General features: G+C 43.9%; 1 protein-coding gene across 1 annotated transcript; it reads right to left on the bottom strand.

The window, feature by feature from the left end:
- Positions 1 to 769: 769 nt before the first annotated feature.
- Positions 770 to 6,671, bottom strand: ESX1 (ESX homeobox 1). Its single transcript, XM_054169799.1, has 4 exons — positions 6,572 to 6,671; positions 6,264 to 6,492; positions 6,112 to 6,157; positions 770 to 1,273 (listed from the first exon to the last, which is right to left on the bottom strand). The coding sequence occupies exons 1-4, from the start codon at positions 6,669 to 6,671 to the stop codon at positions 842 to 844; spliced, it is 807 nt and encodes a 268-aa protein (XP_054025774.1). The 3' UTR covers positions 770 to 841.
- Positions 6,672 to 13,852: the final 7,181 nt, after the last annotated feature.

Below are 13,852 nucleotides of genomic sequence, written 5' to 3'. Positions count from 1 at the left end.
ACTCTTACTGTTAAGTCGTTTCTAAACAAACCTTGGATGCTGTAGATCAGCCTGTTCTGTGACAGCAATAAACTGCCTCATAAAAAGGCCAATTGATGTGCCTGTTTATGCAGCCAATTTGTTCAGACAAGTTTATTCCATCTGAAAAGCAGAACTGGTCTGTTAATGTGAATCTATGATGGGCTGTAATTTCAGCAAGAGGAGCATGCTGTCTTCTTTTATATAGATCTTGCTCTCCACACACCCATTATATGCACAAACACACATGACATGCATGCTTTTTCCCAATCTTATGGGGTGCATTAGAGCAGCAGCAGCATTTTGCTGATAAATTTCAGGTTGCCGGGCAAGAAAGCCCAGACAGCAGGTTCAGCTGAAATGAATTGCTGGAGTTCTAGGTGTCTGACTACAGGGAAAAGACAGGAGGCTAGCTGTGGGTGTGTTCTATGGGTTAAGAGCACAGCACCTTGCAGGAGAAAAGCCTTGGATTTTAGTAGGACATGTAAGAATCAGGAAGATCTCTCTCTTTCAGTCTCTCTCTGAAGCGGTGTTATTCTTGTATATGTACCCAGCTTTTGGTCTCCTGAGAGACCAAAATGCCTTTATTTTGTCAAATCACCTCCAAGCCATGCCTGTCTGCAGTCAGATCTTTATGGTGTACAATCTGTGTCAGTCTGTGTGATAAGGGTGGTGCTGGAGCCACCTAGGTTACAGCAATCTATGTGGAGACCAGAGTTCAACGAGATCTGCACTTCAGTCAGTAATGCACAACTGTTCTTCAAAGAGCAATTACATGTTAAGTTTTTACTAGTGACTTAAAACTAAGTCTTGCAACTCCTGATCAAATGATCCTACACAGAACTAACCTCATTTTAGTAATTTTATCTCTGGGGGCATGCTTACTGAGAACATGCAAGTACCAAACCAATGAAATGCATTTTTTTTTAACAGTTTTGAGATTTAGGGGAAAAAAATTAATTCTATACCTTCCAAAATGTGGATTTAAAACAGGATTTCTGAAGAGAGAAGTCCAGGTAAGGCTGCTGAGGCCAAATGGCCCTAAGGTTGAAGGATTAAAGGCTGGAGACACGGATGGCACAGCCAGTGTTGAAAGAGGCATTGACCTCCATGTGTGATCTAGGAGGGGAGAATGACTCAGTGGAACATCCAGAAACAGACCAAGTGGGTGAGTTAAGGAGATTCCTGGAACAGTCCCCAGAATTTCATTTTTTTCACGTTTCCTCCACTTTGCCCTTCGGTTTTGGAACCAGACCTTCAACAAGAAATTATAAAGGCATTAGCTGAACTTACTGTGCAGTTTGTCTTAGCAGCTACTACTGCATGCAGTGATACAGGAGGCAAAATATTTACTGTCAAACCAAACCCCACTTCTTGAGTACTAGAGGCTCATTCATAAATGCCTTAGAAGGTTTAGTAAGGAATAAATCAGTCATAAATATTGCAAATCTGACTATTCTCTAGCTCTGATTGGATAGTCCCATGTGTTTTAAACCACTATAATATGTAAACCAATTGCCTGAGAACTCATAATCAGTTAGTAAAAACTAATTTTTCCTTTCATAAGCTATTTATTGAAAATTAAATTTCAAAGCTACTCAAATTAAATTTCAAAGCCACTATTTCTGTACAGATACCTCAGGAAGCAACTTAATTATGGCTGTAAGAGTAACTATAGGCAAAACATACAGTGTGTGCTTTTTATCTTGATAGCTGGACCACACAGTTTCATACAGAGGATTCAAAAGTAAAATGAGAATCTTTTGCTATCTACCATGAATGCACACAGCATATAGTTACATGAAAGTGATTAACTGAATTGTAGTGAAAGCCAATACTAAACCAGAAAATCTAGCAAGCAGTATTGGAACTGGGGCATCAAGCTGTTCCTAAAGGGGCTTCGTCTAGTGTTGGTTTTGTGTACTAGACTGTTGAGTATATTGCCTCTTTGAGCCTGACTATTCATTGTTTTAGCCCTTCTAATGGCTTTAGTCAGTCATATCTACAGAGCAGAAAACTGATTCTTCACACTGTTATCAGCATTAACTGAGAAGAAGCTGGCAGATCCAGCACAGTAGGAGAGATCAGACTGAAGAGCAGAGAAAAGAGAGAGGACCTAAATCAAAGATACATAAAACTGGATTCTGTCAAGGGTGAACATTCAATATCCAAATGTACTCAGTTGCTTGGGTCTTCTAGGCCTCTCTGCAGTGGAGGCTATGGAACTGGATCTAGATTTGGAAGGAAGGCATTAGCTGTGGCCCATATTCTTACTCGGCAGTCTTGTAGAACTGCTGTTGCCATTCAGTGAGCTGCCTGCAAGCACATTGTGTGTGTAACAACTGAATGCACTAACCAGGATTCAATATTTAGTAAAAGTGTTAATACAAGGAACTAGAGATGCTGGAAAGACCCAACTTCTGTCTTGGACAGAATTATGACTTTCTGAAACTTACTTATGATTTAGGTAAACTTCCAACATGACAGGGATCTGGTAAGAAAAAATAATTTGATTACTGGGATCAGATGATTTTTTAAATCCCAAATATTTCTAAGTGGAGCTTAGCTAGATCTCATGGGAGAAGACCACCAATTTCAAGGTGTTAATGTTTTCTATGAAAATAAAACCCAAATAAAAAGGTCGTGAACTATCTTGCGCTGCAGATACCCAGAAAAAGCCTTTCCTAAAAAGGATAAAAGCTGCAAGAGTATAAATTGCCTTACTAAATCTTCGCATTGTTCTTCAATCTGTTCTTCATGAAGAGGCCTAACACAAAATCTATGTTTCTGCTCTCTCTGTCCCAAAATGAACCCATTTTATCACTTGCACTCTAACTGCAAAATAACTTTTAAAATGGTAGAGGTGATTTTGGATTTACAGCCAAACCTATGTAGTCATTTCTCAGATTTTGTATTTGCCAAACAGGAAGGCAGTACCAGCATAGGGCTTTCAGCTTCTTCCTGGTACAAACTCAATCAATGCAAGTGATAAAAGGAGCAAAGGCATGCCTCATACCTCACGCTGATGTGACAAACAGCTTTCAAAATTTAATGCTTATAGTCATTAACATTCAGATTATTCATCCTGAGCCTTTTGTTAAGCAGTTTTCCTTTGCTTCCAATAAAAAGGCTTAATTACTCTATTTTCAGGCAAATTTGAAGTGCCAAACTAAACATAACAGAAGCTTCTATACCAGCCTTGAGATTTTTATGGTATGACTGCAGTATCAGTGATAAAATACTTTGGAGAAAGTGCATTACTTAATACTCAAAGGTGAGTTTTAAACCATTGAGTTAGAATTGTCTATTAAATATTGCCCAGATTATTTTTGTAGTTACTAGCACCAAACATGTCTGACAAAAGAGACGTAGGTCTTTTAAAAAGCTGTGTGTAAAACAGCTTTCTTGCTGTAATGTTCTTTTAAGAATGTATCCTATTTAATTGATGCAATATCTAATGATGAGAAAAAGACAGAGGGATGTGGCTGTGCCATGTTTCTGCTGTAATTGAATACAGGATCATCGTAAGAAAAATATGACAAGGATGCTTAGATCAGTTATGTTTGTAAGCTAATGTTTTAACACTGATGCAGTTTATGGTAGTGAAATGCCCAAGTAATGCTTCAGTCCTCACATTATGAAAATAAAATATTCCTTTAACTTTTTCTTATTTTTCTCCCATCCTAACAATAAGAATTATGAGAAGCAGAAGGCAACAGGAGATGCAAATGCTACTAAGAGCATCCCAACTTGGTTTCAGATTATGAAAAGGTTTTGAAGGCTCTCAGACCACTCCTTTCCCAAGCTAAGGAAGAATACAAAGATTCTTGCTGCCATCTTAATGCCTCTATACAAGTAAATAGTGGGGGTTGGTTGAGGGGAATCTCTTTGAAGTGATGCTCAAATAAGCATATGCTCATGGGCAATATTTTTTTCTTGTTCATTATCATGTAAGACTCAATGCAAGAGTGAGGGTCAATGAAGTGGCTGGTATCCACTCCAGGTTGTTGACAAAGGGTTCTCCCTAGAGAAACAGACCTCAATCTGAAAGCACCCTAAGGTGAAGAAATGATCTGGCCACATTTGCTAACATTAGTTTCTTGAGTTTACACTTGAGTAAATAAAAAGATGTCACTTTTTGTGTCAGCTGGTTTAGCCAGGTACCACGGCAGAGGTATGGAGTTCTTCATTTCACACAGGACATTAGGCAAAGCAACTATGGGCATGGGTATAGAAGGCAAGAAGGCAGTTATGTGGGAATTAACATAGCTTAAGTACAATATGTCACCATTTATACAATAGCTGTTCCTGTGCACCCTGTTCTCTTCAGGACAAGCTGCCCTCTCTTCTGCGCCAGGACAAAAACAACACACACAGGCAAGACACTGTGCAATAAAGCTCATCCTAACTGTGCTGCGCTTATGATAGGAGACTTGCATTAAGATTGGACAAGGAATAAGGAGGTGCAAGGAACAGCTCTCTGCTAGTCCCTCCATCCACTGGGGATACTGCAACTCTGCTATTTTACCTGTTAATTACTTTGACTCCATCAAACCTAAACATTTTCATCTTTTTCAGATAGATCATTAGGAAAAGAGTTCCTCTTTGCCATCTGTCACTGCACAGGTAAAACAGCCTACAGAACAAGTACCCCTGAAGTGAATGTGGCAGTAACAGGTAAGTTAACAGTGTTTCACCCATGTCCTTTCCACTGGTAGATGCCATGTGTGATTGCCAGATATTGAAGAATTTCAGTGACTAGATGTTTTGGTGATTGGTGGTGGTAGGAAGAGAGGAGGCACATAATTTCCTCCAAGTCTACAAAAGAGAGATGGAAAATCCAACCAGGTTTTCTTATATGAGTTAAGGCCTTTTTTGAAGATGGCACATATTTTAATAAAAATCTGAAAGCCTACAGCTTTAGACATGAACTAGTATGAACCATTGCAGATGCAGGGACTGAGGTGAGGACAACAGATACAAACGACCTGTCATCAGCAGGGGTAAGCAAGGTTGTCACACCCAGCAGCTGTGCCAGGTCTTTCTTGCAGAAGTGTGCTTATGCCAGAGCTGTGCTGGAACAGGGGTTCAGTCACTATCTGATACACAGCACAAGCCAGATTTAGAACGATCATCATTTTGAGCTTAAAACTACTTGAAAAGCTTTCACACAGTTTGAAATGGGTTTTTTTGTTTGTTTTATAGAGGCTAATGTTTCTGTATACAAAGGGATTTCTAGCTTATACAACATATCAACCAGCTTCAACCAGCTTAAGAGGTATGATTTGAGACATGGTTTAGTGGCTATGGTGGTGTTAGATCAGCGTTGTTGGGTTCAATCTTAGATTTGGTTGGAAAAGACTTCTGTGATGCTATGATAAAGTACGAGTGCTTAGTGTCAAGAAAAGCTACAAGGGTTATTTGTTAAACTGGAGACTACAGGATGATTAGTGGCTGTTTCTCTGTCCTGAAGTTCTAAGGCTGTTGCTATTATTACAGCCCAGCCAAGCCATAAAATTCTTCTGGACAGTGCCTGTCTGTCATCTGAATGTCAAGATAATATTTTATTTGTTTTACCCAGGCATTGCAAAGTGTGACTGTTTTATTGAGCTAAGTTAAGAGCAAGAAAAGGGTGCAAGCTTCTCTGCAGACCAGGAAAATAATTTAGGATGCCCCACAGAACCCCTCATCATTTCCCCCGCCGCCCCAGTCTCAAAACTCAGGAGACAGTACCTGCATTTAAGACCCATGATGGTGGCTGCAAATGTGAGTGTGAAGTGCAATCCGGGAAGGCTTTTAAGATGCGCTCCCCCCCCCCGCCCCCCGTCATGAGGTAACGTGTCAATTTTTGAGTCCTTAAAGAACTAACCGGAATGGACGGCACCCGGTAGCCCCGGTCTCCTGCATCCTCCCTGCGCTATTCTCGCCCAGCCGAGGAAGGGGTTATAGCTGCTCTCAGCCCTCCTGGGGTGACTTGGAAACTCGGGCCCCAGCCCCGGGGAGGCCGCGGAGGGCGGGAGGGAGGAAGGGGACGGTCCCCGGGCACCGGCGGCTCTAGGTTGGAGGCAGCCCCCGCCGCGCCCCGGTACTCACCTGCACTCGGGCTTCTGTCAGGTCCAGGCGCACGGCCAGCTCCTCTCTGCGGGGCAGCACACCGTTAGCCGCCGCGATGCTGCCTCACCGGCGCCCACCGCCCCGGCCCGACCCCGGCCCTCTGCCCGCCCCCTCCCGCCGGTGGCCGCTACCTGGTGAACACGTCGGGGTAGTGGGACTTGCGGAAGGCGCGCTCCAGCTCCTCCAGCTGGAAGGTGCTGAACGTGGTGCGGTATCGCCGCTGCTTTCTTTTCACCGGACCCGGTGCCTCGCCGCCCGCCGCGGCCCCGGGGGGCCGCTGCCCGCGACCCGTGGCCACCGGCTCTTCCGCGGGGACGCGCGCTCGGCCGGGCCGCGGCGGCGGCGCCGCGCGCTCCTCGCCTGAGGGGAAAGAAGCGGGGAGTTACCGGGGCGAGCGGCGAGCGCCCCGCCGCCAGCCCCGCACGCCGCGGGTCCTCACCGTGCCGCCCCGCGGCGGGGCCCCGGCCCAGGATGCTGTCGATGAAGTAGGAGGTGAGGAGGTGCAGAGCCGGTGGGGCGGCGGGGGTCGCGCTCTGCATGGCGGCGGGTTGGCAGCGGGCCGGGCCCCCGCACCGCGCCGGGTTTTATTGGCACGGGCAGCGCCCGGCTCCGCGCCCCGGCATTAGCATTTCATTAGCGCGCTGGCGTCAAGGCCGGGGGTGGGACGCGCCGGACCCCGCTTGTCGCACAGGGGCCGGGCCCGTGGCGGCCTCCCCTGGGGCGGGCCGGAGGAGAGCCTCTCGGTCGCCTTGAGCTGGGACCGCCCGCTCAGCCCCGCTCCCCGTTGGCGGGCCAGAGATAACTTTTTAAAGCATCCTTCGAGGGCGAGGGTTTGGAGCGACTGCGCTGAAGTTGTGCTAGTGCCTGCCGGCGTGCGGGAGAGCCTCACCTGGCTCGTCGGGAGCTGCTGGTGCTGGGAGGAAGGGAGCCGGGCGTAACAGCACCTTCCAAGACCAACGACTGCGAGGGGCAACGCGCTCAGTTACATAGGAAGAGAGGGGGTCATTGGGGTTTGCTTCTGCCAAGCTTAAACTTGTTGAGTTCAGCTTTTTAGGACTGACCTTGCAAGGTGCCGTGTGCTGACGAGCGTAGGGAAAATGCAAAAAAACATGCAAGATTGAGCTTTTTTGTTTGTTTTGGTGCTGTTACAGCAATGATTCCTCAACAGGACCTCTGGGAACTGTTTCCTAAACAGAGAGACTTCCAGCAGTTCTGTGTTCATGCTATGGTGAACTGCTAGAGACTGGCATAAATTAGATGACAAAATGACTTGATGCTGATGTCTGAATTTTGGGGGATAAGAATGGAATACCAATCTAACAGAGAGTGCAGCAGGAAAGAGCTTAAAAAAAAGTAAAAGCCCCAAACCAGTGTTTGAAAGTTGAAGCCAGATAAATATAGGTTAGAAATGAGTCATAGATTTAAATACCTTTGTGTTTATCACTCATCTGTGAAACAGCATAGCAGGTGAAGTTCTGGGTTCTCTGTCCACCAGGACTGGCTGTTTTGTATTTAAAAGAGAAAAAGATCCAGAGATGCTACCTGGCTCTGTGACCAGACATTTGGCTTAATAATATTTTGGTTCCTTCTGGCATTGTAATCCACAAATGATGGTTTTTTTCCCCTTTGTCCTCTTCTCCTCTTACTTCACAGGGCCTGTGTGAATGCTTTAGTGCTTCTATCTTTGGTTACTGACAGATTTCTTTCTTGCTGTCTCACTGCTCTGCCACGAGGCTCTTCATTGAGTCAGCCCTCAGCGTTATTCCTTGTGCTGTAAAAATTGTGTTTGGCCTGAAGCAGTACCTCCACAAACCCATTCCTACAGCACCTTCCATGAGAAGCTTTGGGAGAGCTCTTACTGATGCTAACTCTTGAACAAGTAGGCTGCTTTTTAAAAGATTATATTTCAGGGTAACATATACAGAGAGTGGTTTTTAACACCGTTTTCTTGACCTTTCCCAGATTCTTATTCTGTTCAGATCCTGACCCTCAGCTTCAGATGGGCTTTTCTTTCTTTGGCTTTGTAAAGTCCTACATGTCATCAGAGAAGAACTAAGGTCACAGAACCATGTAATAGTGGTAAGCGTTAAGGGAGGCACAGGAATGCCGAGAGGGGCCACATAACTGAACTCCTGCATCCCCGAATATGACTAATTTTTAGCTGGGATCACTTTGGAGGAGTGGGGTTTGGAAAGTCATCTTTACTTTTCAAGATGTGTGTGGAAAACACAAGGTCCATCTGTAGCCTTTTGGAGGGGTGGGGGGCTGCAGTGTGTACCCCTTAAACTCAAGAGAGAAAACCTTTAGTCTGCCACAAGGTTACCTGGCATACTGAAGGAAAACAGAATAGCTTGTGTTAGGGACTAAGGTCCCCACCCTCCCCTACTCCATGAATTCCCTGGGTGGTGCTGTTGGGTGAGAGAATCCAACACTGTTTGACGCAGACGAACTTATGCTGAATGTGTTGAGGTTTTTGCCATACAGATGAAGCAAAAAGAAATCATTTTTTCTACATGTGGTCAGGGCTGTGCTTCTCATGGTTTGAAGTGTCTCTGCTATAAATTGGCTTTTACTAGCAGGTAGCCAGAATGCGTATGCTGTAAGTGGTGGAAGTGTTGCACATGTATTGCCTATGTCTTTCGGGAGTGACTATAAGGCTCTCTGGTCCACAGGGTGGCTGAAAAAATGACAAATCTCAAAGCTCACCTTGACCACAAAGTGTTTAAAAGATGAATGGATGTGGTATTGGCTGTGCCTAGAATGTTCTTAGTTTGTTTTAAGGGCATGTTGATTATGTGCATCAGCATTCTTGATAGTGCTTTAAATACATAAATATATGCTCAATACTTGGGCTTAGAAAACAAAGCCTGTCTATACTGAATCAAAGTTCTGAGATAAAATATGTGAGGAGGTTAACACCAAAAACTTCTTGAAGAAAATCCAAGGAGTTAGTTTGCCAGCTCAGCATGGATTTTTATTGGCTTGAAGAAAGAAGATGACTACTTACTAGAGATTTAATTGCAGAACATGGATAAAACAGAAGTGATTCTGAGGAGAGCTCGGAGTCGCTTTGGTTAATGTTCTAGGGACCAGATCCTGAAAGGTGCTGAACATCTTTCCTGTCCAAGAGCCTCTCCAAATTGTTTCATGCTCTTATTAGTACAATTGGCATCTCATCATATTTCCATTTTACACAGCTGCCTGAGGATCTGTGTGAGCTTGAAGATCCACACACTCTTTCTTTCAATGGGCTTAGATCTAGGTTGTGCGTGGCAATCCTGTAAATACTGGGGAACTGCAAGACTAACTGAATGTTGTGGGACAGAGCCTTATCCAGCTTAGCAAGGTGTTCTCAGGTCAATTGGTACTTATTATACCAGCTGCACTTGAGTGCAGTAACTCTTTTGTAATGGAATCACAGTATGCTGGTTTCTCATTTCAGTTAATAACTTCTGAAAGTAATGGAAGTGCTTTTTGCTGATTAGGCATACCTGACTGCTTGGAAAAAAAATGTGTGCACAATGCATGGCAAATCAGCTTCCCTTTCTGTGCTGCATATTCAAGAGCACAATAAAATATTAGTTGGAAAACAAATGATTCAGGAATTGGGGTGTTGCTGGCTAACTCTGGAGAAGCTGTTGTGATGAGAAGGTGGACGCTGCTGTTGTGCTCATTCTGAGCAACTAGCCTGGAGCAGATGCCCTTCTGAGTGTCCTCCTCCAAATCTGTTTGCAGTCTTAATTTCAGATTTATTCTTTCCTTCCTTTGCAGGCCTTTTATTTTATGCAGGCAAACAAAGTGGGAGCCTCAGTCTTCTCTGTGTGCATTTGGTTCTTGAAACATTGTTCATGAAGGGTGGGCATGTAAGAGGTTGTAAGAGGCTCCTGTTGAAATTATGTGGTACAGGAGTGTGAGAGAGACTTTAAACAACCTAAACATACTATATCAAGGGCTCTTTCAGCAGCTGCTCTAGGTGAAAAGTGAAGAGCTCTTGGCTTCATGGCTACCTCAGGCTGCCCTGTTACACTACTGTAGTATTTACTGCGTCTGCTAAAGCCACCCCTTTTGGGAGCAGTTACACGAGACTCATCTCTTCTGAAAGAGAGATGAGGCTCATCTAACTTGTAAAAGTTTATAGACTTTGCATTTATAAAGGAAAACTTTAAATCCTGGTAGAGCCTAGGGGCCTGCAAGTCCAAGTATAAATAAAAGTAATACAATATTAATTTTTTGTTGGCAGAAAACAAGCTAGTTGGTATCTCTGTTCAGAGGTTCCTTTTTAACTTCCTGAGGGGTGTCAGTCCTCTATCATTCCTAGAGTGAAAATTACTCCATTTTTTTCCAAATTACTTTGTATAGGAACTAACTGGACAGGATGTTGGACTAAGCTTGGAAGACCATGTTCCTGGTTCCTCTGCTGGCCCACCATCCATCTTTGTGCCTCATTTATTCAAACCTAAATTGGAATAGTCCTAGTGTCTTTGCTAAGTATTGGGATTAATTATCCCTGGGAAAGCTGTGTGTGGTTAATATACTTCATAGTTGATTTTTTACCCATTTATGGTTGCTTCAAACTGAGCACTTAAAAATCTGGTGGTTTTTTTTTTCCCTGTGTGAGTTAGCTATCATGTCTTTATCAGACATGTTCCTCAGTATTGTTTGAGATCCTCTGGACTTCCTTTATGCAGGTATGGAGATAGCCTCTTCTTCCTGAACACTGCTGGTACTATGACTAGCTCCAACTCACCTCTGTGCCTACAGAGAGGGTCTGAAGTTGCAAAACTTTGAAGTGCGAACTGTCTAGTTGTGTGCAAGGGAGGCTCCTGCTATGATCTGTTATTTCTGTCTCTTCTCCACAACTGGACTAAGTAAATGCTGCTTCATCCTATTTGTTTACAACACTTTTCCCTGCTGCTATCATTTTGCATGGGGAGCTGAAGCATGGAGAGGTGGAATGATGTAGGAAAGGTGGTGAGCCGTTGTATGTTTGTAAGGTGACTGCCCATGTTCAGCCTTACGGACTATCCCTTTGATGCACCTGCTTTAACACACTAAAAAATTTATACTAAGTGTAACTGTAGAAATCCCTGCTGTCTGCACCTGTTCTGACAAAACTGTAAGTGAAGCAGCCTATCAGTAGGTGAAAATCCATAGAAGAGCTTTTCCTTGAGTATGCCTGTGTACTCATGGCTGCTCCTTAACAGCTGAGAAGTTCACTACAAAATGGATGGATCTCTAGTGAGGTTCCTGTGCTATTTTGTGGATTGCTTCTCTGATTTTTTTTCTTGTCTTTTTAAGGATCACAGAGCCCCACATTTAGTTTGGGGTTTGGGAACTTCTTTGGCTGGACTTAATGCGATACAGTCTGACAGCACAGGGGTTTATTGCACACCTTTCTGACCACAGAGTTATGCTTCTTATCCATCAAAGTGCAAGTGTGATGGGAATCAGACCTGATCTGTGTTCAACTGCAAATCTGCCATTCTGAGGTGTGGTGCACTTGGTAACAGCAAGCATCTGAAGTCTGCCACTGATGATGTTTGTGAGAGCTGCTGTCAATATCAAAGGGAGGGAACTGTCGTCTACAGCCAAGCTGACCTGGCAGGACTCCACAGGGATATTAGAAACAACAAAAGGGTGCCTATTTGTTCTAAATTACGAATTCCGTACTTGGTTCCCCAGATTGAAAACATGGAAGAGACAGTAGCATCTACTAGTCATTTAGTTTCTTTATTTTATGGACCAGTTCTGAATAGCAAAGTCTGTATACATTTACTCTTACCTTTCTGGAATTGGAATGGAGAGAAATACCAAAAGGAAACAACTAAGTGTCTGAGACCTGAGCTGAGAAAACTGTCGGAAACTAATTGTGAACGATGGCAGAACTACAGCCTGGGTCTGAGCAAAGAGCTGGATAGTGATAGCCAAGTAACCTTATCCAAGAGAAAGGTAAGTGCCAGGCAAAGGACTCAGTTCTCTTCTCCTCCTAGAAAATCTGCGTGTGGATTTAGTCCATCCTTATCCAGTGATTTGTAAGGCTATTTAACTCACCGTGTTTTAATACCTGTGGTAACAGTGTTGCAGTTTTGCAGTGCTGTAGATTGCAAGTCAATGGGCCTAAACACCTGCTCTATTGTTCTGCTGGAAGGGTATGTTTTCTGTTGCTGTAACAGTGGAGTCATAATATTTCAACACCAATGTATATATAACTGCCTGGACTTAAGATTAATTTGTAGTCTTTGTAACTATTCAGTTTCATAACAGTAGAATCTGAAAGAGTTTTGATGTCTGGGGGTGAGGTGGGGGGGGGGGGGGGGGGGGGGGGGGGGAGAGGCAAGGAAGGACCAAGGATACCATCCTATAGAAAGAGCTTGTTCCCTCTTTGTGGTCGTGTATGCTGCAGAAGAGGAGGTTTAGAGGTTTTATTTTTAGGGAGCTATTTCCTGATAGCGTTTTAATGAGAAATCACAGCCCACTGCTGTTAAAAGCAGGAGGTGCAGTTAGAAGGTCCCCTGCCCCCACATACATATCCAATATGGTTGGAAATGCATGTCAATTTCTTGCAAACATGCTGTTCACACTGCTGTGCCGAAGCTGCAGGTTTCTTCCCACCAGGATTGTCTTGATTTTACTAGCCTGTGGTGTAACTCTGTGAATCAGTTCCTCGGGTGAGCTCTGCAACATCTACTGGCTTTGAAGAGAGCTGTGCACAGTGTGAATGTGAGGCAGCACCTTTCTCAAAGCAAAATAATGGCTCTTTTAATTGCCTGAGGACCTGTGCGCTGTATAAAACCATTGTAAACTCCTGCTTGAACTTGGTCAAAATGACAAAGTCGAGCTGGCGAGACCTCTGCTTTGGAATGGAGAATTTAAGGAATGTGAGCTCTTTGCTCCCCCTTGTGGTACATGTAGAAATGTGAAAGGTTTCTGGGAAGAACGCTTGTAACCGCGAGGGAAGCTGGAGTGTCTACTTTTCCCTTAACACCTTGTAGCAGAATTAAATGATAGTTTTGGCGTTATCTCAGATGACATAAAAGCAATTTTTTGTGTGTGGGTTTGGTTTTTTTGTGTGTGTGTTTTCGTTTGTTTGCTTGTTTTTTCCCCTGAGATCAGAACACACCTCTGAAGCAAATAACTTTCAAAAGCAGGGCCAAAAGGTCTACTGTATTATAGCTTTCAAACAGCCAGGGAGTGCAGAATGGTGAAATGCAGTTACCTATATACCCTGTGGGTTGGATTTTACATGAGCACATGAAGGAAGAGCTTAAGTCTCTTAGACAATACTGGTTAAAGTTTTTATGCTACCTCCTGCAGATCTTCATGCCACTTGATGTATGTTTTCCTTTACGTGTTCTTGAGTCTTCTGCAGGTTTGCAATCCAACAGTAGAGAATAAATTCATTTTTCATAATACCATTTTTGATTTTTTTTTTTCCCCTGGAAATAAACTTACAGAAGATTTTCCTTGTTTTGGTCTTTATAGTGGAGCAGTTTGCAACATCATCTCTGGGGCCAGAAGCCTGGTTTGAACGAGACTTCACTGCAGTGCATGGTAAGTTTCATGTCTTTGCAATGGGCTGCAGTTTATGGCATGTGTGCATACAAGTGGGGTGTCCAGAGCCTCCAGAACCCCCAGACACTCTGCAGTAATGAACAAGTACAAAGCCTGATCTTGAAGATACTGAGAAGCAGGTGAGCCAGATAAGCAGTTATGTAGTGGT

Source organism: Dryobates pubescens, chromosome 18 (assembly GCF_014839835.1).
Source record: "Dryobates pubescens isolate bDryPub1 chromosome 18, bDryPub1.pri, whole genome shotgun sequence".
Lineage (NCBI taxonomy): Eukaryota > Metazoa > Chordata > Aves > Piciformes > Picidae > Dryobates > Dryobates pubescens.
Note: the sequence above shows the minus strand (reverse complement) of the source record. Positions and strands in the feature narration are given on the sequence as shown.